Source organism: Dipodomys merriami, unplaced genomic scaffold (assembly GCF_024711535.1).
Source record: "Dipodomys merriami isolate MVZ:Mamm:240054 unplaced genomic scaffold, mDipMer1.0.p SCAF_28, whole genome shotgun sequence".
NCBI classification, from domain to species: Eukaryota; Metazoa; Chordata; class Mammalia; order Rodentia; family Heteromyidae; genus Dipodomys; species Dipodomys merriami.
Window position 1 is genome coordinate 7,323,315 of NW_027204270.1, and position 25,663 is coordinate 7,348,977.

The 25,663-nt window shown below is 51.5% G+C and overlaps 2 protein-coding genes across 2 annotated transcripts in view; one reads left to right on the forward strand and one right to left on the reverse strand.

Moving 5' to 3' along the window:
- Positions 1-1,613, reverse strand: part of Mtor (mechanistic target of rapamycin kinase) — a 124,588-nt gene extending 122,975 nt beyond the window's left edge. Inside the window, exon 1 of the mRNA XM_070037349.1 lies at positions 1,529-1,613. The gene's annotated coding sequence lies outside the window, so the exon portion shown is untranslated. The remainder of the gene's footprint in view (positions 1-1,528) is intronic.
- Positions 1,614-3,340: 1,727 nt separating this feature from the next.
- Positions 3,341-13,723, forward strand: Ubiad1 (UbiA prenyltransferase domain containing 1). The gene is made up of 2 exons (XM_070037356.1): positions 3,341-4,164; positions 10,400-13,723. The coding sequence occupies exons 1-2, from the start codon at positions 3,636-3,638 to the stop codon at positions 10,885-10,887; spliced, it is 1,017 nt and encodes a 338-aa protein (XP_069893457.1). The 5' UTR covers positions 3,341-3,635; the 3' UTR covers positions 10,888-13,723.
- Positions 13,724-25,663: the final 11,940 nt, after the last annotated feature.

Consider the following 25,663-nt stretch of genomic DNA (forward strand, 5'->3'; position numbering starts at 1 on the left):
AAGCCAGCACAAGCAGTAAAGTCCCAGTAAAACTCTTCTCCCCAATTAACCACTCAAGAACTGGAAGTGGCACTGTGGCTCATCAAGTGGTCCAGTGCGAGTTTTGAGCAAAAGAGCTCAGGGACAGCCCCCAGGCACTGAGTTCAAGTCCCATGACCAACCAATAAATAAATAAACAGGAAAGAAATATCAAGTTGGACTGGTCTCACTACATACACATGCTTTATAGAGCTGTGGCTGCTCTTTATTGTGCTGCCCAGAACAATTCTATAGAACTTGAGGATACAGGCTGGGCGCTGGTGGCTCACGCCTGTAATCCTAGCTATTCAGGAGGCTGAGATCTGAGGATGGTGGTTCAAAGCCAGCCTAGGCAGGAGAGTCCATCAGACTCTTATCTCCAATCAACCAACAGAAAACAAGAAGTGCTGTGGCTCCAGTGGTAGAATGCTAGCCTTGAGCTGAAGAGCTCAGGGACAAAGCCCAGTCCCAGAATTCAAGCCACATGACCAACAAAACAAAACAAAACAAAACAAAAAGAATCTGAGGATATAGTAGTAGGCTTGTGTATAAATGGGGCCAACCCAGGCCTGTGGACTCAATCAATCTCAGAGAGAAACTATGGGGGGGGGGGAGAGACAGCCCCCCATTACTAACTATACATAACTTTTTTTTCCTTATTTTTATTTGCTAAACAATATAACAATAGTTTACAGCATTTACATAGTAGTTAGCAATATAAATTCAAATCTTGAGATGCTTTAAAGGAAGCAAAAGAACTGCATAGCCTATATGCAAATACTATGCCATTTTATACGAAGGATCTGAGCTGCCACAGGTTTCAGTTTGGGGTGGGAGTGGGGGGAAATGGAACAATCCCCCCCACACCCGCCCCCGACACCAAGTGTGACTTCAAATGTGAATTGAACGAAACTAAGTACTTCCTGAGATCAGTCACTACTCCAGGACGTACTAATCCGTTCCTCAATGAGCTTTGCGGTGCGAAACACTAACAAGCACGCAGCAACAATATAAAGTGGCACACGCTGCCAGGAGAGCAGCATACACCGATCTTCAGCATGGCAATGATGCCAGTTTCTCACAATTCTTAAATCCGCGCGTGTGTGCGCGTGTGCGTGCGTGCGTCTCCTCCTCACAGGCTTCCTTGGGAAGGACTTAAGTTCACGTTGGATGGCGGGCCTCAGGGAGGGGGGACGGGGTCCCCGAGGCTGCCTCTCCCCAAGGCAAGCCCCGCACTCGTAGGCGGCCGGGAGGAAGGGGCTTCGGGCCACCGGCAGCTCGGCAGTGCGCGAGCTGACGAGCCGACCTCCGAGGCGGCGCGGGTGCCGGCGGCCCTCGGGGCCTGCGGGTCTCCCCGGGGGTCCTGAGCGGGTGGGGGGTCGCCTCGCGGGGTGCGGGTCGAGGCTGCGCCCAGGTCGCCGAGCCGAGCTGAGGGGACTCCACGCTCCAGACGGGCGGCTTCCCGCCCCCACCCCCGTCCGCAGGCCGGGCTGGCCGGCCCCAGACTCACCGAACGGCTTGGGCCGAGGCCTCAGCTGCCTCCCCGAGCACCGGTACCGCCGCTTCAGGACCCCCCCCGGCCCCACCACCCGCCTTCCCGGCCGTCCTCTAAACTAGGAGGGAGGGAGCAAGGCGGGCTCCTGGTCCTGACAACCAATCAGAAGTCTTACAGATAAAATAGACTGGAACATAGACCAATAACAATGAAGGAGAAGTGAAGCTTCAGGACCCGGCTTCCCTAGGGGGCGGGGACTGTTCAAATAGACAAACCAGGCGGCCAGTAGCAGGCGAAAACACGTTTAGGTCCGCTTGGAAGAACCAATCGGGCGTGAGTTTACTTCAGTCACTTCCACGCACACATCCGGTGCCTCGCTAACAAGATTCCCCCTTCTGCGTGGATGCTGTGGCGGGTCCGCTCTGTGGTTCCACAGGGAGGAACCAGGAGCGGTGAGTAAGGTTCGAGACCTCGCCCGGCCCGATTCTGTGAAGAGACTGTGAGTCACCGTCACCACCAGTGACTGCTGCAGAAAACGTGAAATCTTGGGGCTAGCTGTGCTTTGGGGCCTGTGCTTTCTCTGTGAAACTTCATATGCATTTGAAAATCTTTTTATTAAATGTTCTCGATTTTCGAAAATGATTGAGCCCACAAGGCCGTTTTTGAGAATCCTTTGCCAAGAACTTGTTGCAAATATTTTTTTTTTCCAGGGGCTGGGTAGGTGGCTCAGTGGTAGAGTACTTGCCTAGCATGCCTGAGGCCCTGGGTTCGATTCCTCAGCACCACACAAACAGAAAAGGCCGGAAGTGGTTGGTGCTGTGGCTCTAGTAGTAGAGGGCTAGCCTTGAGCAAAAGACGCTCAGGGACAGAGCCTAGGCCCTGAGTTCAAGCCCCAGGACTGGCAAAAAAACAATAAAAAACAAAAACATCATTTTAGAAAGTTCTTTGAAAAAGAAAAGCCAATAGCTAAAATTTTAATTTGCATCTTTATTCTTTTAATCACAGCGCTGTTGTAATAAACATTGATAATTCCTAAAACATTTCATATGCGGAATCTCACTGAATGAAATACAATGCCTTCATAATAAGGAAACTTAGGTAACCACTAATGATGATAATATACATTGTGAAGGAAAAAGGCTCCCAATTCGTTTTTGCTTTTTAATTTAAAAAATAACGGTGCATGCCGGACAGTGGTGGCTCACGCCTGTAATCCTAGCTACTCAGGAGGCTGAGATCTGAGCATCACAGTCCAAAGCCAGCCCAGGCAGGAAAGTCTTCAAGTCCTACCTCCAATTAAACACCTGAGTTCAAGCTGCAGTACAGGCACACACACATAAAAAGTTATAAAACAACGGCAATAACCCTAAATTATGTGATTTTTAGAATCACATAATTTGTGTGTGTGTGTGTGTGAGAGAGAGAGAGAGAGAGAGAGAGAGAGAGAGAGAGAGATCTGAGACTTGAACTCAAGGCCTGGGCACCCACCCTCAGCTTTTATGCCCAAAGTTAGCGCTTTACTACTTGAATCACATCTCAACTTCTGGCTTGTTCGCTGGCCAAATGGAGAGAAAAGTCTGACACTACATTGCGCCCATCAGTAAATCCTTTTTCTGTGAGTGAAAGGTCCTCTAAATGGCAAAACGGCGGAGGCGCCTGGGACTCGGCTACAGGCCTGTCCCGGCCTCCGGCCCTTCAGGCCCCGCCCTCGGGACACGCCCAGAGACACGCCTCGGGACACGCCCAGCCTCCGCCCCGCCCTCGGGCGGCGCTCCCCCGGCCCTACCCGCGCCGGGGCCGCTGTTTCCCGGCCGGCCCCTTGAGGCCGACGCACAAGATGGCGGCGCCGGCGGCCCGCGGGCGGCCGGCCGCTAAGGCTGGTCCTTGAGTTGACGCGTCGGGACTTGGGGGTTGGAGACAGGCCGCGCGCGGGTGCCCGGAGGACGTGGTGGCCCCGCTGGGCCTCTGGGCGAAGGTGTGAGTGACCCTGGGGCCGTCCCAGCCCTGCCCTGGGGTGGGCCCGGAAGGGAAGGTCAGGCCCGGCCGCCCCGCGCGCCTCGGGCCCCGGCGGTCACCGCGAGCGCCGCGCTTTCCGAGTTGACATCAGCCACGTGCATCCTTCATGGCTGCCTTGCCGGCCTCGGGACCGAAGATCAACATCCAAGCTGGAGACACCGTCCAGGCCGGGGAGCGGGAGCCGCTGGGCCCCGGCGGGCCGGAGCAGGACAGGCCTCCCCAGCGCTCCTGGAGGCAGAAGTGTGCCTCGTACGTGCTGGCCCTGAGGCCCTGGAGCTTCAGTGCCTCTCTCACGCCGGTGGCCCTGGGCAGTGCCCTGGCGTACAGATCCCAGGGCGTCCTGGACCCCAGGTTGCTGGTGGGCTGCGCCGTGGCTGTTCTGGCTGTGCACGGGGCCGGCAATTTGGTCAACACTTACTATGACTTTTCCAAGGGCATCGATCACAAAAAGAGTGACGACAGGACTTTGGTGGATCGTATCTTGGAGCCTCAGGACGTTGTTCGGTTCGGAGTCTTCCTCTACACCCTTGGCTGTGTCTGTGCCGCCTGCCTGTACTACCTGTCCTCTCTGAAACTGGAGCACCTGGCTCTCATCTACTTCGGAGGTCTCTCTGGCTCCTTTCTGTACACAGGAGGTAAGGATCGGCCCTGTCTCCCGTCCTGGGCGACGAGGGGTGTCTCCCTTTTCTGTACTGGAAAATGCGTTGCATAGGAATTGTAGACAAAGTCAGAAGTCCTTTCCTAAGTCATGTTCATTTTACCTGAAATCTATAATGTGTGGGTCATGAGTGTTTTAAGATCAGTTAAGTTGGGAACATACTGGCTTAGCTTGTGGAGCTGAGCCATGCCACCAGCCCTGTTGATCATACTTTTGTTTATTTATGTGCAGTTACTGGAGCTTCTTGAACTCAGGACTTCATGCTTTCCCGTGGCTTTTTTACTCAAAACTGATGCTCTATCACTTCAGCCACACCTCCATTTCTGTCTTTTTCTGGTTTACTGGAAATGAGAGTCTCTTAGACTTTTCTGCCTGACCTGGCTTTGAACCATGATCCTTAGATCTCCTAAGTAGCTAGGATTACAAGTGTGAGCCACCAGTACCCAGCTCAATCTTGCTTTAGAAAATCTGTATGACAGCTGGGTACCGGCAGCTCAAGCCTGTAATCCTAGCTACTCAAGAGGCTGAGATCTGAGGATCATGGTTCAAAGCCAGCCCAGGCAGGTAAGTCCATGGGACTCTTATCTGCAGTTAACCAGAAAACTGGAAGTGGCACTGTGGCTCAAGTGGTAGAGTCCTCTCCTTGAGCTGAAGAGCCCAGAGACAGCACCCAGGCCCAGAGTTCAAGCCCCATGACCGACAAGAAAATCTGTAAGACTTTTTCTCCAGTTAAGCACCAAAAAGTCAAAATTGCAGATGTGGCTTAAGTGGTAGAGTGCTAGCTTTGAGCTCAGGGACAGTGCCCAGGATGGCGCGTGCGCGCATATGCACACACGCGCGCATATGCACACACGCGCGCGCACGCACACACACACACACACACACTCTCTCTCTCTCTCTCTCTCTCTCTCTCTCTCTCTCTCTCTCTCTCTCTCTCTCTCTAGAGGCTGAGCATGGTAATTCCTGCCTGTAATTCCAGTACTAGGGAGACTGAGGCATGATTGTTCTTTTGAGGACAGATTGGTTTACATAGACTCTCTTCAAAAAAAAAAGAAAGAAAGAAAGAAAGAGAGGGGCTTTGGTGGCTCACGCCTGTAATCCTAGCTACTCAGGAGGTTGAGATCTGAGGATCACAGTTCAAAGCCAGATGGGCAGGAAAGTCCATGAGACTCTTATCTCCAGTAAACACTCAGAAAACCCAGAAGTGGCGCTGTGGCTCAAGTGGTAAAGTGCTAGCCTTGAGCTGAAGAGCTGAGAGAGCACTGAGGCCCAGAGTTCAAGCCCCACCAGCAACAAAAAAAGAAAAAAGAAAGATATCAGTTGAGTACTGGAATAGAAGAGATAAGATAATGGCGATGCAAGGTAGAGACTCTCTATATTTGTCAGCCTTCTATAACTATAACAAAATCCTTGCCTTGATCTTAGAGGGCTCTTCCTTCTCCACTGCCTCCTCCTCTCCTCACTCTGGTCTCCAGGGCTCAGTCCAGGCCTTTTTCACCTTTCTTCATTTACTGATTCGGTGATTTGGGGTGGTTTTGGCCCATCTCTTGTCATTGGATACCATCATTAAGCTGGTATCTCTCAAACCCAGATTTCTAGCCAACTTTTTTTCTGCAGGCTAATGTATACTGGGAATAGATAAAGGGGTGTAGAGTGGATCAATAAGGTGCCAGGGATTGAACATGGGGTGAAGATCCTTGCACATACTGAGCTGCACACTCCCTATCCGGCATCTTACTTCTCAGTAACTTCTACAGGTGTCAGAGACATCTCAAATTTGGTTTAATATGTCCAAAATCAAATTCCTGATCTCCCCAAAGATACCTGCTCTACTCAGTCTTTCTCATTTTACTAAATGGAATTGTTTTGTTTTTGGTTTTGGGGTTTGTTTTTTCGTTTTTGGCAGTGCTGGGGTTTAAACCCAGGGCCTCACACATGCTAGGCAAGTGTTCTACCACTGAGCTACACCCTCACCTCATTCAGTGGCAACTTCATCCTTCTATTTCTTTAGGCCTAAAACCCTGGGCAGCCTCGCCTCCTGGTTCTTCTCCATCCAGCTTATCAGCAGCAAACCCTGTTTTCATTCCAGTGCATTTGGGATCCAGCCACCCTCAACCATGGCCTACCTCCAACATTTCCTGCCTGGATTATCCAAGCATCTGCCTGGTCCTTCTGTGCTGTTTTCACTAAGGCAGCTCTCAGTCCACTGCAGCTCCCATCTTGTGCAGAGTAAATCATAGGTCTTTGCATTAACCACCCCCCTCCCGCAAGCCCCTGAACACCCTCAGCCCTCCCCCAGCTCTCACCCGCCCTGCCCTCTTCCTTCCCACCTGCTCACCCTGAGCTGGTCACACAATTCTCAGGACCTGCACACACCTGCCTCAGGTCCTTTGCAGGTGCTATTTCCTATGTTGGAATGCTGTTCCCTCAGCTATCCAGGTGATACACTTTCTAACCTTCACCACATCAGCTTAGTGAATCTTAACTTTCTACCTTAATGTTACATATCTAGCTGGCCATGACAGCACATGCCTGTAATCCCAATACTTGGAAGACTGGACAGGAAGATCTTGAGTTGGAGGCTAGCAGAACTAGATAGAAAGACCTGTCTCAACAAAAACAAAACAAAACAACCACACACCCTCCTTTCACCTCCCTTACCTTCCTGGTCACAGTTTGCTGCATTGTTCTTTTGCATAACACAGGCACCTTCTAACATACCCTGTAAAGCATTTGCTTGGCTATTTATCTTAGCCTTGAAACTTGTCACTGTTAGGTTTTTAAAAAGAGGTAGACGAGTAAGAACTGCACCAGCACGCACGTGGTATTCAGGTAAGGGGTAGGTTTATTCAGTAGACCTGCTGGGACCAGGCAAGGTTGGCACTCCACGTGGCTGGGAAAGGCCTGGGAATGAGAGAGAGCTGGGAAGAGAGGAAAGAGAGAGAAAAGAGCCAGAAAAGAGCAGAGAGAGGGGTAAGAACAGTAGCACTCACGTGGTATTCAGGTAAGGGGTAGACCTGCTGGGACCAGGCAAGGTTGGCACTCCACGTGGCTGGGAAAGAGAGAGAGCAAGAAAAGAACAGAGAGAGAGCTAGAATAGAACAGAGAGAGCAAGAAGAGAGCAGCAAGAGCAAGAGCAAGAGCAAGAGCAAGAGCAAGAGAGCGTCTGGGCCTGGGTTAGGCCTTATGTAGGGTATGGGTGGGGAAAGGTGTGGCCACATCAAATTCAGATGTGACCTCAGCGGATGCAGATGTGACCTCTTCCAGGTATCCCAGTTGCCTAGGTAACGCAGGTACTGGGTGGAGACTTTGCTGCCAGGAGGGTGGAGTCTACTAGCCATCCAGGAGCGGACCTTACAGTCACTCCCTGCAGTCTGCTGTTTTGCCTGACCCTGGTGCCCAGTCCAGTACCTGGCATATACTGGTTATTGAAAAATAACTCATTAAATGAACAGGAAGACACTGAGATGTAGAACAGGGATGTACTCTGATTTAACCTTTTTAAAAGCATTCACTTTACTGATGCACAAATGATATACAGTAAAATGCATAGGTCTTTACTGTTACCCTTTATCCTTGGTGAATTCTGCTTAATGCAAAATAGCTGTGTAATGGACCCCCAGCCCCGTGCAGACACCAAAGCTCTGTCCCCCTGCACACCCCTATCAGAGGCAGTCATTGGTCTGGTTTCTTTCTCCTAGATTAGGTTTCTGGTTTTCATTTTCTGTGCCAATACTCTTGCATGACCTCATGCTCTCAATCCACTCCTTCCAGCTGGCGCTTTACCACTTGGGCTGCTCCCAGTCTGGCATTTTGCTAGTTCAGTGGAGATAGCATCTCATAAGCTTTTCTGTCCAAGCTGGCTTTGAACTGCACCCTCCAGACTGCACTCTCTAGACTGAGTGTCTAGAATGAAAGGCATGCTCACACGCACACACACACACCGCACACACACACACCGCACACTGCACACCGCACACCCGCACCCTACTCTTTCACATAGGTTCATTTTGCCAGGTGTAGAACTCTGTGTTTGTGGACTGTTGGTCTCTGGCAGTGTGAACCCTTCTGCCTGGCCTCGCTGGCTCAGCACAGTCTGGGTGTTGTTGTCTCTCAGTAACCCCTTCATCCATGATTCACGTATCACAGTTTGTTCACGTGCCCCGCTCAAGCCCTGGGCATGGTGGCCAACAGTCCTGCTCTAGTCTCTCTCTGAGTATTTGTCCCCATGTCTCTTGGAGAATGCCTGGGAATGGAGTGGTGGCCGCCTTGGTGATTGGTTTCCCCAGACACTTCCCAGCTTTCAGAATGGTTCCCCTCCTTACCCTCCCACCTCTGGAGGTGGGAGTTCCAGGGGCTCCACAGCCTTGCCAGCATTTGCACTTGATTTGACTTGATTTTGAGACAGAGTCTCATTGTATAGCCCAGGCTGGCCTGGAACTCTCTATCATCCTGCTGGGACTTCCTTGCTGGGATTACAGGCATCAGATATCTCTCTCTCTCTATCCAGCCTTCAACCCATATCTATCTCTATCTGCCTATCTATCTAATCTTTGTTTCCTTTCTTTCTCCCCTCCCCTTCCTTTCTCGCCCTCTCCTTTTTAGTGATGCTGGGGATTCCCTATACTTGGACCTGTTTATTAGGCTGGCGCTCTCAACCCTGGAGCCACACTTCCAATTCCACCTTGCCAGCTTTTTGATTTATGTCTTACAGATGAATTCTGGCTGCTGTGTAGAGAACTGACCTAATATTTTACTGTGCTGGTCCATTCAGCAAATGGGCTGGGAGGAGTAGGAATGCCTGAAGGGCAACTCTCTGTAAATCCAGTGGCACAATACCGCACAAGCCCTAGGCCTTGTATCTGACACTTCCCAACGGCTCTGGCCTTTTCTAGTGTCAGATCAGATGAGTTTGCGCTTGATTTTTAAGTAGGACCTACTTAAGGTGGGCCACAGGTTCCTGCTCAAGCTCCTCAAATTCCTGCTGCTGATTTAGGTTGAGGCTGTGGTACTGGTACATTTTTTTCCCAGCCAGAGTTCTGATGTCAGTTTGAGAATCTGGGAGAATAAGCAAGAAGAGTGGACAGCTGGTGGCCAGATCTACTCATTCAGGGCTGGTGTTGACTTAGTAAACTGTTCTGTTCCTGAGGGAACTTGGGGGTCCTCAGACAACCAAGTTATTTATCAACACATGTCTTGGGGTGCAGCATTAGCTTGTTAGGAAAGGGTATGTGTGTATAGTGTCTCACATCTGTAATCCCAGAGACCAGGAGGATCACCCTTGGAGGCCACCCAGAGCCAAAATTAGCAAGATCCCATCACAACAAACACACTGGGCATGGTGGTACACATCTGAAATCCCAGTACTTGGGAGACAGAGTTAGGTGGCTCTAAGTTCTAGGCCAGACATGGGCAAAAGCAAAACCTCGTCTGAAAAATAACTAAAACAAAAAGGGGCATGGCTCAAGTGGTAGAGCACTTGCCTAGTAGCTATGAGCTCAGAGCTTTCAAGCTCTGTACTGCAACAATAATAACAGTAGTAGTAATAGTAATAATAATAGCAGTAAGTAGCTTGCTGGTGTCTTCTGGGGATGCTGCATTCTAAAAGACCAAGGAGCACCCTTGGCTCACGCCTGTAATCCTAGCTGTTCAGGAGCCTGAGATCTGAGGATTGCAGTTTGAAGCCAGCCCAAGCAAAGAAAGTCCTCGAGACTCTCATCTTCAATAAATTACTCAGAAAAAGGTCGGAAGTGGCACTGTGGCTCAAGTGGTAGAATGCTAGCCTCAAGTAGAAAAAGCGCAGGGACAGCACCCAGACTCTGAGTTCAAGCCCCAGGACTGGCAATAAATAAAATATAGGACCAAGGTGCTGCTATGCTCTAGGTGAGCTTGGCTGAATCCTGGTCTTGGCTCCTGGGGTTCGGGGTCCCTTGCAGACTTACCTTTTACAACAGTAAGACTCAATTGCTTTCTGACCCTAAGGCTGAGCCCTGCAGCGTGGTCAGGGCTGGAGGCTTCTGAAACCTGGGGTAGTAGTTGGAGATGAAATCAGATTTTGCTGTAGAGATCCCAAATGAGACCTTCCCCTCCCAGCTAAAAGCTGGCACTCCGGCCAGCTGAGGACCACCCCCACCACCCCCTCCTGCTGCTCAGCCCCCTCAGCATCCAGCCCTAGCTCTCACACCACCTCTCTCTGGCTCTTCTGGCCGCAGGAATTGGATTCAAGTACGTGGCCCTGGGTGACCTGGTGATCCTAATTACATTCGGCCCGCTGGCTGTGATGTTCGCCTATGCTGTCCAGGTGGGCTCGCTGGCGGTCTTCCCTCTGCTCTACGCCATCCCCCTGGCCCTCAGCACCGAGGCCATTCTCCACTCCAACAACACCCGGGACATGGAGTCCGACCGGGAGGCAGGCATCGTCACGCTGGCCATCCTCATCGGCCCCACCTTCTCATACGTGCTCTACACCATGCTGCTCTTCCTGCCCTACCTGAGCTTCAGCATCCTGGCCACGCACTATAGCATCAGCCTGGCGCTGCCCCTGCTCACCATGCCTGTGGCCTTCTCCCTCGAGAGGCAGTTCCGCAGCCAGGCCTTCAACAAGCTGCCCCAGAGGACGGCCAAGCTCAACCTCCTGCTGGGGCTCTTCTACGTCTTTGGCATCATCCTGGCGCCAGCCGGCAGTCTGCCCAGACTCTGAGGGCACCAGCAGCTCCACACATACACCCTTTCTTACGCCATACTGAAGTCAGAGAGAAGAGACAGCTGGCAACGTGGTCCTAATAATGGGGACTGTAAGCTCCGCCCTTTGTGTTAGGATTGCATTCTGTTTGATCTGTTTTTCCATGTTCTGGGAATCGCGTAAGCACCCGGGATGTCCAAAGGGTAACTGGCTGCTCTGGTCCTTGTTTTATTTATAGTTTCCACTAGAGGGTGTTGTCAGGCCACTTTAGAACAGAATGGAGCAAGTTCCGCTACATTTCACTGTCCTAAACTTCTCCAAAGGGCAGCCTGGGCTGGCCTCTTATACCCAAAGAACCCTGGTAGCTAAGTGCCATGCAGTCCTGTTATCTTGGTCACATAGGAAATGTCAGTAATTGGTGTCAGGTGCCATTAATATGAGTGCACCTAGTTGTTCTCAGCGCTGGTCTCCTGATGGCTGCTGGCAAGAGAATGTCCCCTCATTAGCAGCCCGTGTAGCACTCAGCTTTCTGCCTGAAGGACACTTCGGTCCTTCATCTCTCCATTCCCTTATTGACACCGTGGAGGAAAGTGTCAGATCTGCCTTGCCCGCCGACCGCAAGCAGGGCCTGGGGAAGGAAAACCCACCCTGGAGGCAACTGAGAAGGGCACTCTGCTCTGGGGTACAATTAGTTGGGTGCTGGTGGCTCACACCTGTCATCCTATCTACTCAGGAGGCCAAGATCTGAGGATCTCAATTCAAAGCCAGCCCAGGCAAATTCTAGAGACTTTCATCACCAGTTAACTAGCAAAAAGCCAGAAGTAAAAGTGCAGCTCAAGTGGTAGAATGCCAGCCTTGAGCAGAAAACCTGAGTGAGAGTTTGAGGCCCTTGAGTTCCAGCCCCAGTACCAGCACAATAAATAAATAAATACATAAAAGGAATTTCATTTCTCTTGATAGAATCTGCTAGAATGTGAGAACCAACTCCTAGCCAGAAATTGTAGTGGTACACCATCCTTAGGGGCTACTTAAAACCCCACAGGGCTTCTCCCCTCCTGGCCATCGCTTCTAATGCTGCCTGCCCTGCACCTCTGTCCCTCAGCCTGGTTCCTAGGTGTGCATCGCCCCCGTGGGCCCAGACCCAAGCTGCAGCTTAGCAGCTCAGTCAGGGACAGTGCCGCTTTCTCCAGAGCCACAGGACGCAGAGGAGACCCAATGAATGTACAGGACAACGACAGCAGTCCTGCCTCGGCAGCCAGTGGCAGGCCTGGCCCGCAAGGAGCTGTCTGTCATGGACCCGCCCTCCCTAAGCTTCCATTGGCTTCAGTGAGGTCAGGCCCAAGGGGACCGCAGTGCTTGGAGCTGTGACTTTCAGACTAGGGTCGCTCAGATGCATACGAGCTGGGGCTGAGCCAGGCCGAGGCACTGGTACTGTCAGTGTTGCACTTCTCTGTTGTGATCAGCAGTTTAGCTAAAGTCTTGACCTGCAGCAAATGATGTAAGAAGTTGTTCTCAATCCTTTAGGTCTGGCTGATTATAATCTGACTCCTTGAGTTAGAATTGGCCCACTTCCTTAGGAAGGCTGTGTGTGGAAATCGCGTAAGTTTCTCTGAAGTTAAGGTGGCTTATGAACCCGGTGGCCAGGACCCTTGAACTTGAGTTGGAACCCAGAGACAAGAACAAGAAGGACGACCCTTCTCCCCGCCCCTTACCCCAGCACCATTTCTGTTTCATGCCAGGCTTGTAACATCTAAGTGTTTACAGGAGTCCTGCCTTCAAAGAAGCTCCTCTGAAGCGGATGTAGTGACTGCATGCCTGTAGTCCCAGCACTCAGGAGCCAGAGGCAGGAGGATTGTGAGTTCAAGGTTAACCTGGGTTGCATAGTAAGAACCTGCCTCTAGAAAGGAAAGAGGGAGGGAGGGAGGGGGAGCAGGGAGGAGGGGGGAGTGGAGATGCTCCTGTGACCACCTGTACACCTGGAGTCCACAGACCGTTGTCAGCTAGCTGCTTGGTGCAGATTTTCATGCAATATATATATATATATTCCCCAAAGGCCAGATTTAGTGCCATGTTTTATATGCAAATCACTATAATTTGTATTATGTCCCCTGATTCAATGAAGGTTTTCTGTAGATTTGTTAATTAAAAAAAAAAAGAGAAAGTGTTCAGTCATCTGCCTTCCAGTTTTTCTTCTCTTTCCTCTAACTTTTTTTTTTTTTATTGTAAAGATACTATACAGAGGGTTACAGTTACAAGAGTGAGGTAATGAGTACACTTCCTCTTGAACATTGTTACCCCCTCCATTGTTTTCCCCCTACCATCCCCTCCCTCCCTCCCTTCCCCAAGGTTCTTTTTTTTTTTTTTTTTTTGATTGTGATTAAGTGATTACATAATTTCCGGAAATTCACAGTATTGTGGAATAATGATGCTCATTTAAAGTCACAAGTTCGTTCTAACTTTCCTGGAGCAAATTGTCTATCACAGTCTGTAATATATAACGGTGCTCACATGTTATATACCATATATGTGATCAGCAGCATGGGGATATTTGGTAGTGGTTCAACCAGATGAGTGGGAGTTCTTTGTTTCTTAAGTCCTGTTAGTTTTATCATTATCACCTAACATTTTGGATTTAGCATCCACTTATCAGGGAGACCATGTACTGTTTGTCTCTTCGTTCTTGGCTTACCTCGCTCAACATGATTCCTTCTAGCTCCATCCATTTCCCTGCAAATGCCATTATTTTGTCATTTCTAATGGCTGCATAATATTCCATTGTGTATAGATACCACAATTTTTGGATCCATTCATCTGTGGTGGGGCATCTAGGTTGTTTCCATATCCTAGCTATTGTGAACAGTGCTGCAATAAACATGGAGGTGCATGTGTCCTTGTATATTGGTTCCTGTTGTTCAGAGTAGATGCCTAGAAGTGGTATGACTGGGTCATAAGGGAGGTCAATCTTTAGCTTTCTAAGGACCCTCCAGACTGCTTTCCAAAGTGGTTGTATGAGTGTACATTCCCACCAGCAGTGTAATAGCGTTCCTTGTTCTCCACATCCCCTCCAGCATTTGTCATTGCTGATTTGTGGATGTGGGACATTCTGACTGGGGTAAGGTGGTATCTCAGGGTTGTCTTTATTTGTGTTTCCTTCACCACCAGGGATGATGAACATTTCCTCATGTGTTTCTTTGCCATTTTTATTTCTTCATTTGAGAAGTCCCTCTTTAGTTCCCTTGCCCATTTAGTAATTGGTTTGTTAGGTTTGGGAGGGATTAGTTTCTTGAGTTCCCTGTATATACAGGATGTTAACCCCTTGTCTGATATATTGCTGGTAAATATTTTTTCCCAATTAGTTGGTTGTCTTTCTAGCTTGGTTGCGATAGCTTTATCTGTGCAGATTGTTGTGACCCTGGGACTCTGTTCAGGAAGTTCCTTCCTGTGCCTATTAGTTCAAGTGTCTCTCCTACTCTGTCCTGCAGTAGTTTCAGAGATTCAGGTTTAATGTTAAGGTCTTTAATCCATTTTGAGTTGATGTTGGTGCATGGTGATAGGCTGGGGTCCACTTTTAGTTTTCTGCATGTGGCTGCCCAGTTTTCCCAGCACCAGCGGTTGAAGAGGCTGTGTTTCTTCCATTGTATGTCTTTGGCTCCTTTGTCGAATATCAGCTGGCTGTAGGCCTGTGGATTTATTTCTGGATCTTCTATTCTGTTCCATTGGTCTTCGGGTCTGTTTTTTTTGTTTTTTGTTTTTTTTTTTTTGGGTCCAGTCGTGGGGCCTGAACTCTGGGCCTGGGCGCTGTCCCTCAGCTCTTCAGCTCAAGGCTAGCGCTCTACCACTTGAGCCACAGCGCCACTTCCGGCTTTTTTGTTTTTGCTTATGTGGTGCTGAGGAATCGAACTCAGGGCCTCAGGCCTGCAAGGCAAGCGCTCTACCACTGAGCCACCTTCCCAGCCCCTTCGGGTCTGTTTTTGTGCCAGTACCATGCTGTCTTTGTTATTATAGCTCTGTAGTAGAGTTTGAAGTTCAGCATGGATAGCCCTCCCATATTGTCTTTATCCCCTAGAATTGTTTTGGCTATTCTAGGTCTTTTGTTGTTCCATATGAATTTTTGGACTGTTTTCTGTATTTCTCCTCCAACTTTTATTGCTGGCTTGCGCATCAGTCTCAGGAAGCGGGAATAGTGATGCTGGGCAGGGTAGGAGGACGCCTGGTCTGGGGTGGGTCTGGGCAGGGTTTGGCCAGCCTTGGCAAGCCCCCACGGAAGCCTGTTGGGACCACTTAAGAGCCAGTTAGTGGTCAGGCCACATTAACCTCGTTCCCATCTAGCCTCTCCTACTTGCTTTCTTTTCTTCTGATTGGGTTGCCCTGCTGATAAATTGAGAACATGTACTAGATTGAGTATGTTTGGGTTTCAGCTAGGCATTTGACAATATATCCTTATGAACAAGGCAGAGATCTGTGAGATGGATAATGCTGTCGTTAGATAAATTCTGGAGAATGAAGGAGTCGGGGGAGGGCTGACAGATCCGTGCGGCGTCAGCAGCTGGGAAGGAAGCTTTGGGAGACATGCTGCCCCTGCCCTCTGCCCTCTGCCCTCTGCCCCCTGCCCTGCTAGATTTAATACCTGTTATTAAGGCCTGGAATGAGGCAGCCCAAATTGCAGGAAGAGCTTATCAAATAACTGACAATCAGGATGCTCATAAATCAGAAAGCTGCCTTGATGGGTCAGGAAGAGCAGGCGTAGAGGCTGAGCGATCTGCTCGCGTTTGCTTCTCTGACAGAACAGCACTGTGTCAAGAAGGAAGCAATCCAAGGTGAGGGATGGGGCGGACCTGCCTCGCACCAGGCACCCCAAGGTGCATCATATACCTTTTATTTCTTTGGGTCACATTCATTCTGCTCCCTCAGGGCATTGCAACTTTAATCACCTCTTGGGCTCCTCTTGGGGTCCTAGGACCCCCAAGCCAATGGCTCCAGAAGTCAGGGATTGGAGCCACACACTGCTGTGTTGGCATACCATGCACACAGTCACCACTCTGCTGTCTGAGGCTCCGCAGAAAAAGGAGGGGCAGGGACAAGTGCCCAGCAGGTCCATGTTTGTCAACAGGCACTCTAGACCAACAGTGGCCAAGTGCAGGGGAGGCTGCCCAGCCTCAGATAGCAGAGTGGCTGTACGTCAGGGGAGCAAGCACAAGCAGATCACTTCATATCTACTCCTGCTCTTCCTGACCCATCAAAACAGCTTTCTGTGAGCTCCACTATTGACCAGCCTGACGCCCCTCCCCTGTGCTGAAGCTCAGCTCAGCATTCTTCCCAGAGGACCTGGACACCTCTGGGCTGGCATCTTCTGGGGTTGGGAGGGAAAAGAATTATAAACACATCACTCACTGTCCTAACTCTTCTGTGCCCATGACCTTGCCTGAAGCTGGGTTTGAGTGGGCCCTGGCCTCCAGGCAGGTGGATGTAATCCAGGATTGACGAGGAGATCGCTCACTGTCCAGAGCAAGGGCCGCAGGCATCCTGCACTCGGCACTCAGTGCCCTCAGCTGGGCCAGGCCGGCTCTGAGCATCTTTCTCCCTTTCTTCCAGTTAGACTCCATGTGCTATGGGTATAATATTCTTGGATGTCAGGAGAATGGGGGCAATTTGCTAGGAAATAAGAAAATAGAAGCGCCTGTCTCCTCCCACATGTGTGTGCACATATGTGTGCTTTTGATTTGTTTTTTTTTTTTTTTTGGTCCGGTTGTGGGGCCTGAACTCTGGGCCTGGGCGCTGTCCCTCAGCTCTTCAGCTCAAGGCTAGCGCTCTACCACTTGAGCCACAGTGCCACTTCCGGCTTTTTTCTTTTTTGCTTATGTGGTGCTGAGGAATCGAACCCAGGGCCTCAAGCATGCAAGGCAAGCGCTCTACCACTGAGCCACCTTCCCAGCCCATATGTGTGCTTTTGTACTGGTAACAGCTGCAGCAGATTTTATGTATCTAAGTGTGGGAATCACATTTTGAAGATGTTATTAACAAATTGGATCTTGTCCAGAAAAGCAGTTGGCTGATTGGTGAGGGCCCATAAAACCATGTCAGCGTGGAAAGGAGAACAGCAAGAGGGCTGGCGGGAGAAGGATCAGGCTGTGGGGGGGGGGGGGGGGGAGGAAAGGAAGGGAGAAAGGAAAAGGAGAAAGGGAAGGAAGGAAGAGGGAAGGAAAGGAGGGAGGAGGAGACTTCCCAGGGGTAAATCCAGGAACAACAAAAAGACCTTTGGTGGCCCCATTTAAGCTCTTAGGTCAGCGTGTAGGACTTGGGAAATGCCCCGGGGGATGGCGAGTCTTTGTAACTGGACACATGCACACACAATGCCTTGTCAGGAACCTTGCATACACTCACAGGGCTTGGAGGAGACTTTCCAGGGTGTTTTATCCTGAGACACAATTGTTCTGTTAGGGGATTGCGTCCCAGGCCAGCCCGGGGGGGGGGGGGGGGGGGCGGGGGCAGCAGGGAGAGACACACGGACGTTGCTTTCCTGTGTCAGCAGGCACAGCTGTGACTGATGCCCTGTCTTGTTTTCTGAAGGAAGATTGCAGATAGATACTGAGCCATGTGTCCACACAGCTTGCTTCACTCCCCCATCTCTGGAGCCACGTGGCTAGCGGCCCCCTCTTCCCAGCCCGCCAGCTGCTGCCGCTGATGGCTGTCTGGCTCTCTTGCACTGCTCGCTCCATACCCTGCCGGCTGGGGGAAAGCCAGTGCCGCCCGCACCAACCTGTACTTGGGTCCCGGCCAGTTGACATTTGTGATTTGCTCTTCTTCAAATTGGGACAACCCTCCCGTGGTGAGCCACTGAGCCAGGCCTCTAAAAGTAGCGATCCCTGGTTGAGGCCCTGGCCTGGGGCAGGTGAGGGCAAGCTGGGACTCATCAGAAGAGTAGAGAAAGGCTGTAACTGTCCAGAGCAGACAATTCTGGAAGAATGGTGAGAATCTTGGTCATAAACTCCCAACCAGATGAGGGTGAGAGAGGATAATAGGAAGTTGGAGAATGTGGGTTGGGAGTGGGAGGAAATATAGCAGAAACTCTTAAGATATGTGTGTATGGGGGCTGGGAAGGTGGCTCAGTGGTAGAGCGCTTGCCTTGCATGACTGAGGCCCTGGGTTCGATTCCTCAGCACCACATAAGCAAAAAGAAAAAAGCCGGAAGTGGCGTTGTGGCTCAAGAGGTAGAGCGCTAGCCTAGATGTGAGCCACTGGCACTGGGCTCTTAAGATCTCATGTTCCTAATACCTGAAAGCCTGTAAATAATTAAGTGTTGGGCGATGGGCTGAGACAATGCCATAATAAAGCTCTCCTTCATTGTATGCTCACTATGTGCCCGGCCCTGTTCTACAGCTCAGGCACATTCTCTTAGTGCTCATAATCCCATGAATAAGATTTTAAGATCGCCTTTTCATTCTCTCTCTTTTTTTTTTTCCTAGTACTTGGGATTGAACTCGGGGCTTCAAAATTGCTATCTAGGCTCTCAACCACTGCAGTCTTCTAGTTTGTTTGTTTGTTGCTGTTGTTGTTTGTCGGTCGTAGGCCTGAACTCTGGGCCTGGGCGCTGTCCCTCAGCTCTTCAGCTCAAGGCTAACGCTCTACCACTTGAGCCACAGCACCACTTCCAGCCTTTTTGCTTATGTGGTACTGAAGAACCAAACCGGGGCCTCAGGCCTGCAAGGCAAGCGCTCTACTACTGCTGAGCCACCTTCCCAGCCCTTCTAGTTTGTGTTTCAGATAAGGTTTCACCCTTTTGCCAGGATCAGCCTCAGCCCTTGATCTTACCTCCATCTCCCAAGTAGATGGGTTACCGGCAGGTGTCACCATACCTGACCCTTCAGGTCTCTTTTCCGTAAGATGGAAAGCTGAGGTTCAGGGTGCTTATCAAACTTGCCCGCCAAGCTATTAATGGAATTCATATGCAAATCTTTATCCGAGTCAGTGTAAGTCTGCTCCTAGGCCTTTTGTCTTTGCAGGCCCTATACTGCCTTGCACATGGGACTCGATCCATGAGTGAGTGGGTCCTTGGGAGGTGGGAGGGGGACCATGCTGGTGGTGTTAGGCACCTGAGAGGGGGCATGGAAGGATCAAAAGTCCAGCACAGCCATGCCAGTTACTTAAGACCAAAACCCTCCCGCAGGAGCCTGAATGCGGAGTGGTGGCTGGCCAGCTCCAGCCCTGGGAGATCATTCTCCTCAGGGTGGGCTAGCTGCTTCTCAGCTGTGGGCTTTTCTAGGGGCAGGAGAAAGCCTGGGACCTGGTGGAAGAGATGAGCAGGTGGAGGAAGAGAAAGGAGGCTGCTGTCAGCCTTCACCCTGGTTGCTACTCTCCGCTCTTCTACTGGAAGTCCCCTCAGGCTCTGCCCTGTGCCTTCCAACCGCCCAAGATGCCAGATTCACGGAGATAAGAAGTAAGTCCACAGTCGGGCATGGTAGTACATGCCTGTAATCCCAGCACCCAGGAAGCAGAAACAATGAAGAATTTAAGGGCAGTCTGGGCTACACAGAAGGGAGGCGGATGGGAAAAGCGAAGAAGGACTCTGCCACTCATTTCCCCATCTGCCATCTTCAGTTTTCTCTGCTCTCCCTATCCCCCCGCCCAGCTGCCAATCCAAAGACCCACACTTCTTGTCACTGCCCAGTGGCCTGCATCCTCAATGCCTCTGGACTGGCCACGGAGGGGACTAGAGAGCCGCTACCACCATCAGGTGGCAGCCACAGGGACTTGGAGGAAACGGGTCACCCCCTGAGGGGTGAGAGCCCCACAAACCAGCTGCAAGCGAAAGGAGAGGCGGCCGCTGGAGGAGCTACCCAGGGCGGCTCCCAGGAGGAGGTGACGGTGAGCAGGGAGGGATGGAGGTTTCCAGGAAAAAGTACCGGTGGACAGGGGTTCCCCTACCCCCCACACACACTTCTGCAGCTGGAGAAAGCCCCTGACGGTCACTGGGTGTGTTGGCAAACTCCTCCATCAGCATCTGGCCGTGCGATCAGACAACCGGTATGTTGAGGCAGCCGGGGGGCGGGGCTCACCGCTGCCAAGGTCAAAGCCTCCTGATGACACTGGCACCTCCTCGCTGAGGAACAAACAGGGATCAGCCAGGGGTGCCAGTATCTAATCAATACCTAATCAAGACGAATGGCCTTGAGCCATTCATTGTGAGCAAAACATCATGGGAAACAGGGCGCTAGGCCCATGTCTCCAGTGCATCAGAATGGTCCCTCAGTTCTGGGGTGCACTGAAGCCCCGGTCTTCACGGGGTGCAGGGGGAGGGATGCTGTCCAGAGGTCGGAGGTCACCAAGAGCATCACTTATCCTCAAGTATGTGATTGGCTGACACTTGCCCTGGCCACTCCCCTTTTCAAGCGCTGCTGTATCACTGGGGGACTGGAGGTAAACCAGGCCTGACCCACACTGAGCGGGTAGAGCGGCCTCACACATGAGTACACCCTCTGTGTCCCATGTGCCCCAGCATGGGCACAAGGGACAGGGATAAGAGAACGAGAGAACTAACACAGACTCCTTCAAGTGGGCCTCTGGCGCCATCTACAGGTGGATGCAAGACCACATACACTTTATTGAGCAAGTATTATGTTATACACCCTGCGTCAGGCTGTGGGGGTGTATCGTCATTAAGATCTGCTGCCCATCCCCCAGGAAACTTACAGTCTTGGGGTATAGACAGACACACATGGAGCTTGACTAATCAGCAAAGAGCTTGTATAAGTCCTGGACGCTGCGGGCAGGTGCTCCCAGTCAAGTGAGCTGACCTCCATGGGCTTGCGGCTCCTCTGGTTTGCCTCACAGGTCGTTCTGAGGTTCGCGTGAAATAGCACATGCAGGACTGGGGTGTGTGGCTCAAGTGGCAAATGCCTGCCTTGGAAGGCCTTGAATTCAAACCTTCCCAAATGGTGCTGAATGTACTTAGCATGGTGCTTAGTACCTGTGAGGCACTTCATAAAGTAAGTCCTCCTTCTTGTCTTGTTGATGGGTAGGTTAAGATGTGCCTGCTTTTACATAACCCCAGATGGGTCTGCCAGAAAGCGAGGACACAGGGCAGACATGACCATTCTTCCCAGTGCCCAGCACGGGGCCAGGTACATTCATTTATTCATGCAATAAACATTCATGCTGCATGGGAAAAAATATAAACAAGGGCTGGATGCCAGAGGCTCACACCTGTCATCCTAGCTACTCAGGAGGCTGAGATCCAAGGATCACAGTTCAAAGCCAGCTTAGGCAGGAAAGTCTGTGAGACTCAAAAAGCCGCAAGCCGGGGAGATGGGAAGTGATGGTAAGGGAAAACAAAGAAAGAGGCAACAATGCTCAATAAGAAATGTACTCATTACCTCGTCCATGTAATTGTAACCCCTCTGTACGGTATCTTCACAAGTGGAGCTGTGGCTCAAGTGGTAGAGCACCAGCCTTGAGTAAAAGGCTAAGAGACACTGTTCAGGCCTTGAATTCAAGTTCCAAGACTGGCGTACCTGTGCAGGCGCACACATGCACACACACACAAAGTTGTTAGCAGGATACAGGCAGAGGTAGGATGGAGGTTTGAGTCCAGCCTGCGAAAAAAAGTTATTTAGATGTCATCTTAACCAAAAGGCCTGGTGACATGCGCCCATCATCCCAGCTGCAGGCCTTACCTGCAGGAGGAGCTCAATCTGGGCAAAAGATGGGAAAGACTGCCGAAGCATCAAAGAGCCGGAGATGTAGCTCATATAGTAGAAAACCTGCTTAGCAGGCGTGAGGCCCTGAGTTCAAAACCATAGTACTACCCCTCACAAATAAGCTCACATCTTGTGTGTGCACATATGTGCAACGCATACGGACATGTAGGTTGCGCGCCTCCCCTCCCCCCCCCCCCAGCCAGGACCCAGATCAATGGAATGGAAAGCGGTGAGTGCAGGTTTGTAAACACAATCTCAGCTGCCAGATTACAATCTCAGTGCAATTGGGAGGATGAGAGGACACCGCCGGGGGCCGGGCCGGGGCCGTGATAGCCAGAGCCGCGCCAGGCAGAACAGGAGGAGGCCACTCATTATCCCGCCAGCTCAGAGCAGAGGCGGGGTGCGGGAGCGCCCCACTGCTCTCTGGAGATCCTTTCCAGGAGCGGAGCGGAATGAAGTGGGCAGATAAGCGAAGCCCTCAAGTGAGGCGAAGCATCTATAATCCATGCCTCGGGCCTCGGCAGAGGCTGCCACACGGCGGGGTCTGTCCAGAGCTGGGGGGGAGGGGTGCTGCTTCCCCGTGAGGGCCACGCTCTTCTAGAAGAGGCCAGGCCCTGCCCTGGACCTCCGCTGCCCATCCTCAACCACAACCGCATTGGCAGCCATCCAACTCGGGGTCCACAAGGACACTTGGGGTGTCTGTGTGTCACAGGCTGAGGGGGTCGATGGCTCATTGGAAGTCATACAACCCCACTTTCTTCTGTCTCGAAATGTAGCACTGCCTGCATTAAAATTCCCTCTGTCTGATGCTCCTACTTTCTTTGGAAAGGTGGAGGGAGAGAAACAGTGGGTTATTTAGTTAGTTAGTTAGTCTGTCATGGGGCCTGAACTCTGGGCCTGGGCACTGTCCCTCAGCTCTTTAGCTCAAGGCGAGCGCTCTACCACTTGAGCCACAGTCCCACTTCTCGTTTTCTGAGTGGTTCATTGGAGATAAGAGTCTCACAGACTTTCCTTCCGAGGGGCTGTCTTTGAACTAAGATCATCAGATCTCAGCCTCCTGAGTAGCTAGGATTACAGGTGTGAGCCACTGGCACCTGGCCCGTGTGTGTGTGTGTGTGTGTGTGTGTGTGTGTGTGTGTGTGCGTGCGCGCGCGCGCGCGCGTGTGTGTGTGTGTGTGTGTGTGTGTGTGTGTGTGTGTGTGTGTGTCCTATCCTGGGGCTTGAACTCAGGGTCTGGGCACTGTCCATGAGCTTCTTTCGCTGAAGGCTAGCACTCTACCACTTGAGCCACAACATCACTTCTGACTTTTTCTGTGTATGTGGTAGCAAGGAATTGAAGGGCTTTATGCATGCTAAGCAAGCACTGTACCACTGAGCTGCATTCCCAGCCAGCTTGCATCTCTTAAAATGCTGAGAGAGCCGCCATTGCCTCTCCTGCCATTGACTTTTCTCCCATTTGCTCCCCACTTTGCATCTCCCCCCTTCCCCCTAGCTCCCCTCAGCGCCTCCTGCAAGTGGTTCACTTTGCAGGCTGGTGGCCCTGGCTTCTGGGGGCACAGGGAAAACAGTGAGGGGTCCCACCAGGGGTAGGGACCCATCTTGGTCTGTCTCCTCCAGCAGCCAAGCCCAGGATGACCCCGGGTGGAGATAAGCGCAGGCAAGGAAGGAGCCTGAGAAACGAGCCAGCCAGCGACAGTTGCTGCTGCAGCTCAGGGCTGCGTCAGGCCTGGTGCTGACATGGGCTCCGCCCCCAGATCCGCATTGTCACTGGCTTGTTGGAAACACAGCTGTTATTGTCCTCGGTGCCTGTCCCTTTGTCCCTCACAGGCACTTAAGCTCAGGAGGCGGAGCAAGACATGGAGACAGAATCTCGTGATTATCTCAGGCTCTTTCTGAAAGCGCACCCCACTGCAGGGCTTGGGGCCCAGGAAGGATGAGTGGGTACAGGGCCACCCCTGCTCTGAACTGCTGCCAGACAGTCCAGGGAGAAGCCGCGTGGTGATGCAGGGCCGTTGCTGGAGGAACTGCCTACAGTGTATCACTTGCTTTGGCCCAAAGCTAGGGTTCCAGGGAAGGGATGCTGGGATCTCTGGCCTTCTGCCTGGACCCCTGGAGTCTGGGGGACCAGAAGGGGGTCAAGGGCTGACAAAGTCAGGAGCTTCTGTTTCATTCTTATTTGGGCTCCATCCATCCATCCAATCTTCCCATCTGTCCATTCACCCATCACTCATCTATCCATCATTTAGCTACCCATCCATCCATCCATCCATCCACCCACTCACCTGTCCAACCATCTACCCATCCATCCATCCATCTACTTACCCACCCATCTGCCCATCCATCCAACCATCCATGTATGTAGCTATCTACCCACCCATCCACCCAACCATCTATCCACCCACTTATCCATCCATCCATCCATCCATCCATCTATCCATCTTCCCATCTATACATCCATCTGCTTACTCACCCACCTTCCCACCCATCCATCCACCCAACTATCCACCGACCCACTCATCCATCCATCTTCCTATCTATACATTCATCTACCCATCATCCATCTGTCCACCCATTTAGCCTCCAAGCCATCCATCCATCCACCCATCTTCCCATCCATCCATCCAACCATCTATGTATGTAACTATCCATTCATCCATCCATCTACCTACCCATCCATCCATTCATCCATCCATCTACCTACCCATCCATCCATTCATCCATCCATCCACTTACTCATCCATCCATTCATCCATCCATCCATCCACCTACTCATTCATCCATCCATCCACCTACCCATCCATCCATTCATCCATCCATCCACCTACCCATCCATCCATTCATCCATCCATCCACTTACCCATCCATTCATCCATCCATCCATTCATTTGCCGATCTCCTGTGACCTGTGACAGCAGCCTCAGGCTTGCTGGTAAAACCTTGTCCTAGAAAGAACATTCTGCCACCTCACACCTTGCCCATGACCATGATTTAATGCAAGCTCAGAGGCTTTCTTACCCCTAAGTAGCTCTGCATCCACCTGCCACGGTGCCTGGAGCTCCGCCACTAGTCAGCCCTGCGAAAGGAAGGCAGGCATCGTATTCCCCAAAGGTGCTCGCTAAAGTACTGGCGCATGGCTGAGGAGACACTTGCCGTGGAACAATCTATCTGTCACTGTGGAGAGCACAGATGCAATGCGAGATGAGAGACACCCAGCGCTGGGGCTGCTGCCCTGGGAGGGAGAAGCCGAGGGTTCCCCTGAGAGAATTAGGGATACAGTGGGGGCCTGACTCCATCACTACAGCTCTGAGACTGGCAGGGTGAGCGCAGACCCCAAAGAATGAGCTCAGCCTCTCTGGCCCTGATGGGAATGGGATGGGGGGAGATACATTTCTAGGATCTACTGACCCTCAAGCCGAGCAGCTCAGAAATGAATCCCCTTCCACCCTGAGAGGCACCTCCCTGCTTCTCTCAGTGGGGCAGAAATGGAGACCCCAGCAGGTGCACTCTGACACCCCCCTCCCATCACATGCGCATGCGTCGGTACTGGAACTTGAGGCCTGGCTACTCTCCCTTAGTTTTCTCACTCAAGCCTGCTGCTGTACTACTTGAGCCACACCTTTACTTCTAGCTTTTTTTTTTTTTTTTTTTTTTTTTGGTGGTTCATTGAGGATAAAATCCTCACAGATTTTCCTGCCCAGGCTGGCTTTGAACTTTGATCCTCAAATGTCAGCCTCTAGCGTAGCTAGGGCTGTAGGTGTGAGCGACCGACCCACTTTTTGCTGGTTAATTGGAGAAGAGTCTCTTGGATTTGTCTGCCCAGGCTGGTTTCAAACTGTGATTCTCAGATCTCAGGCTCCAGAGCAGCTGGGATTCTAGGTGTGAGCTTTCACATCATTATTGGATTCACACTGACCTGTGGATGTGGTGCCTGGCCCTGCTCTAAAACGTTCCAACCCAGGCCTCGCCGTTTCCATCCTCACCCTCTTGGGAGATTGTCACGCAGTGGAAGTGGACAGGAGACGCAGTGTGGATCAGTGATGGGCACCGAGCCGGTGGCAGCGTCCCCACCCATTCCGGGGGTGACAGGCGGGCGCCGGCCG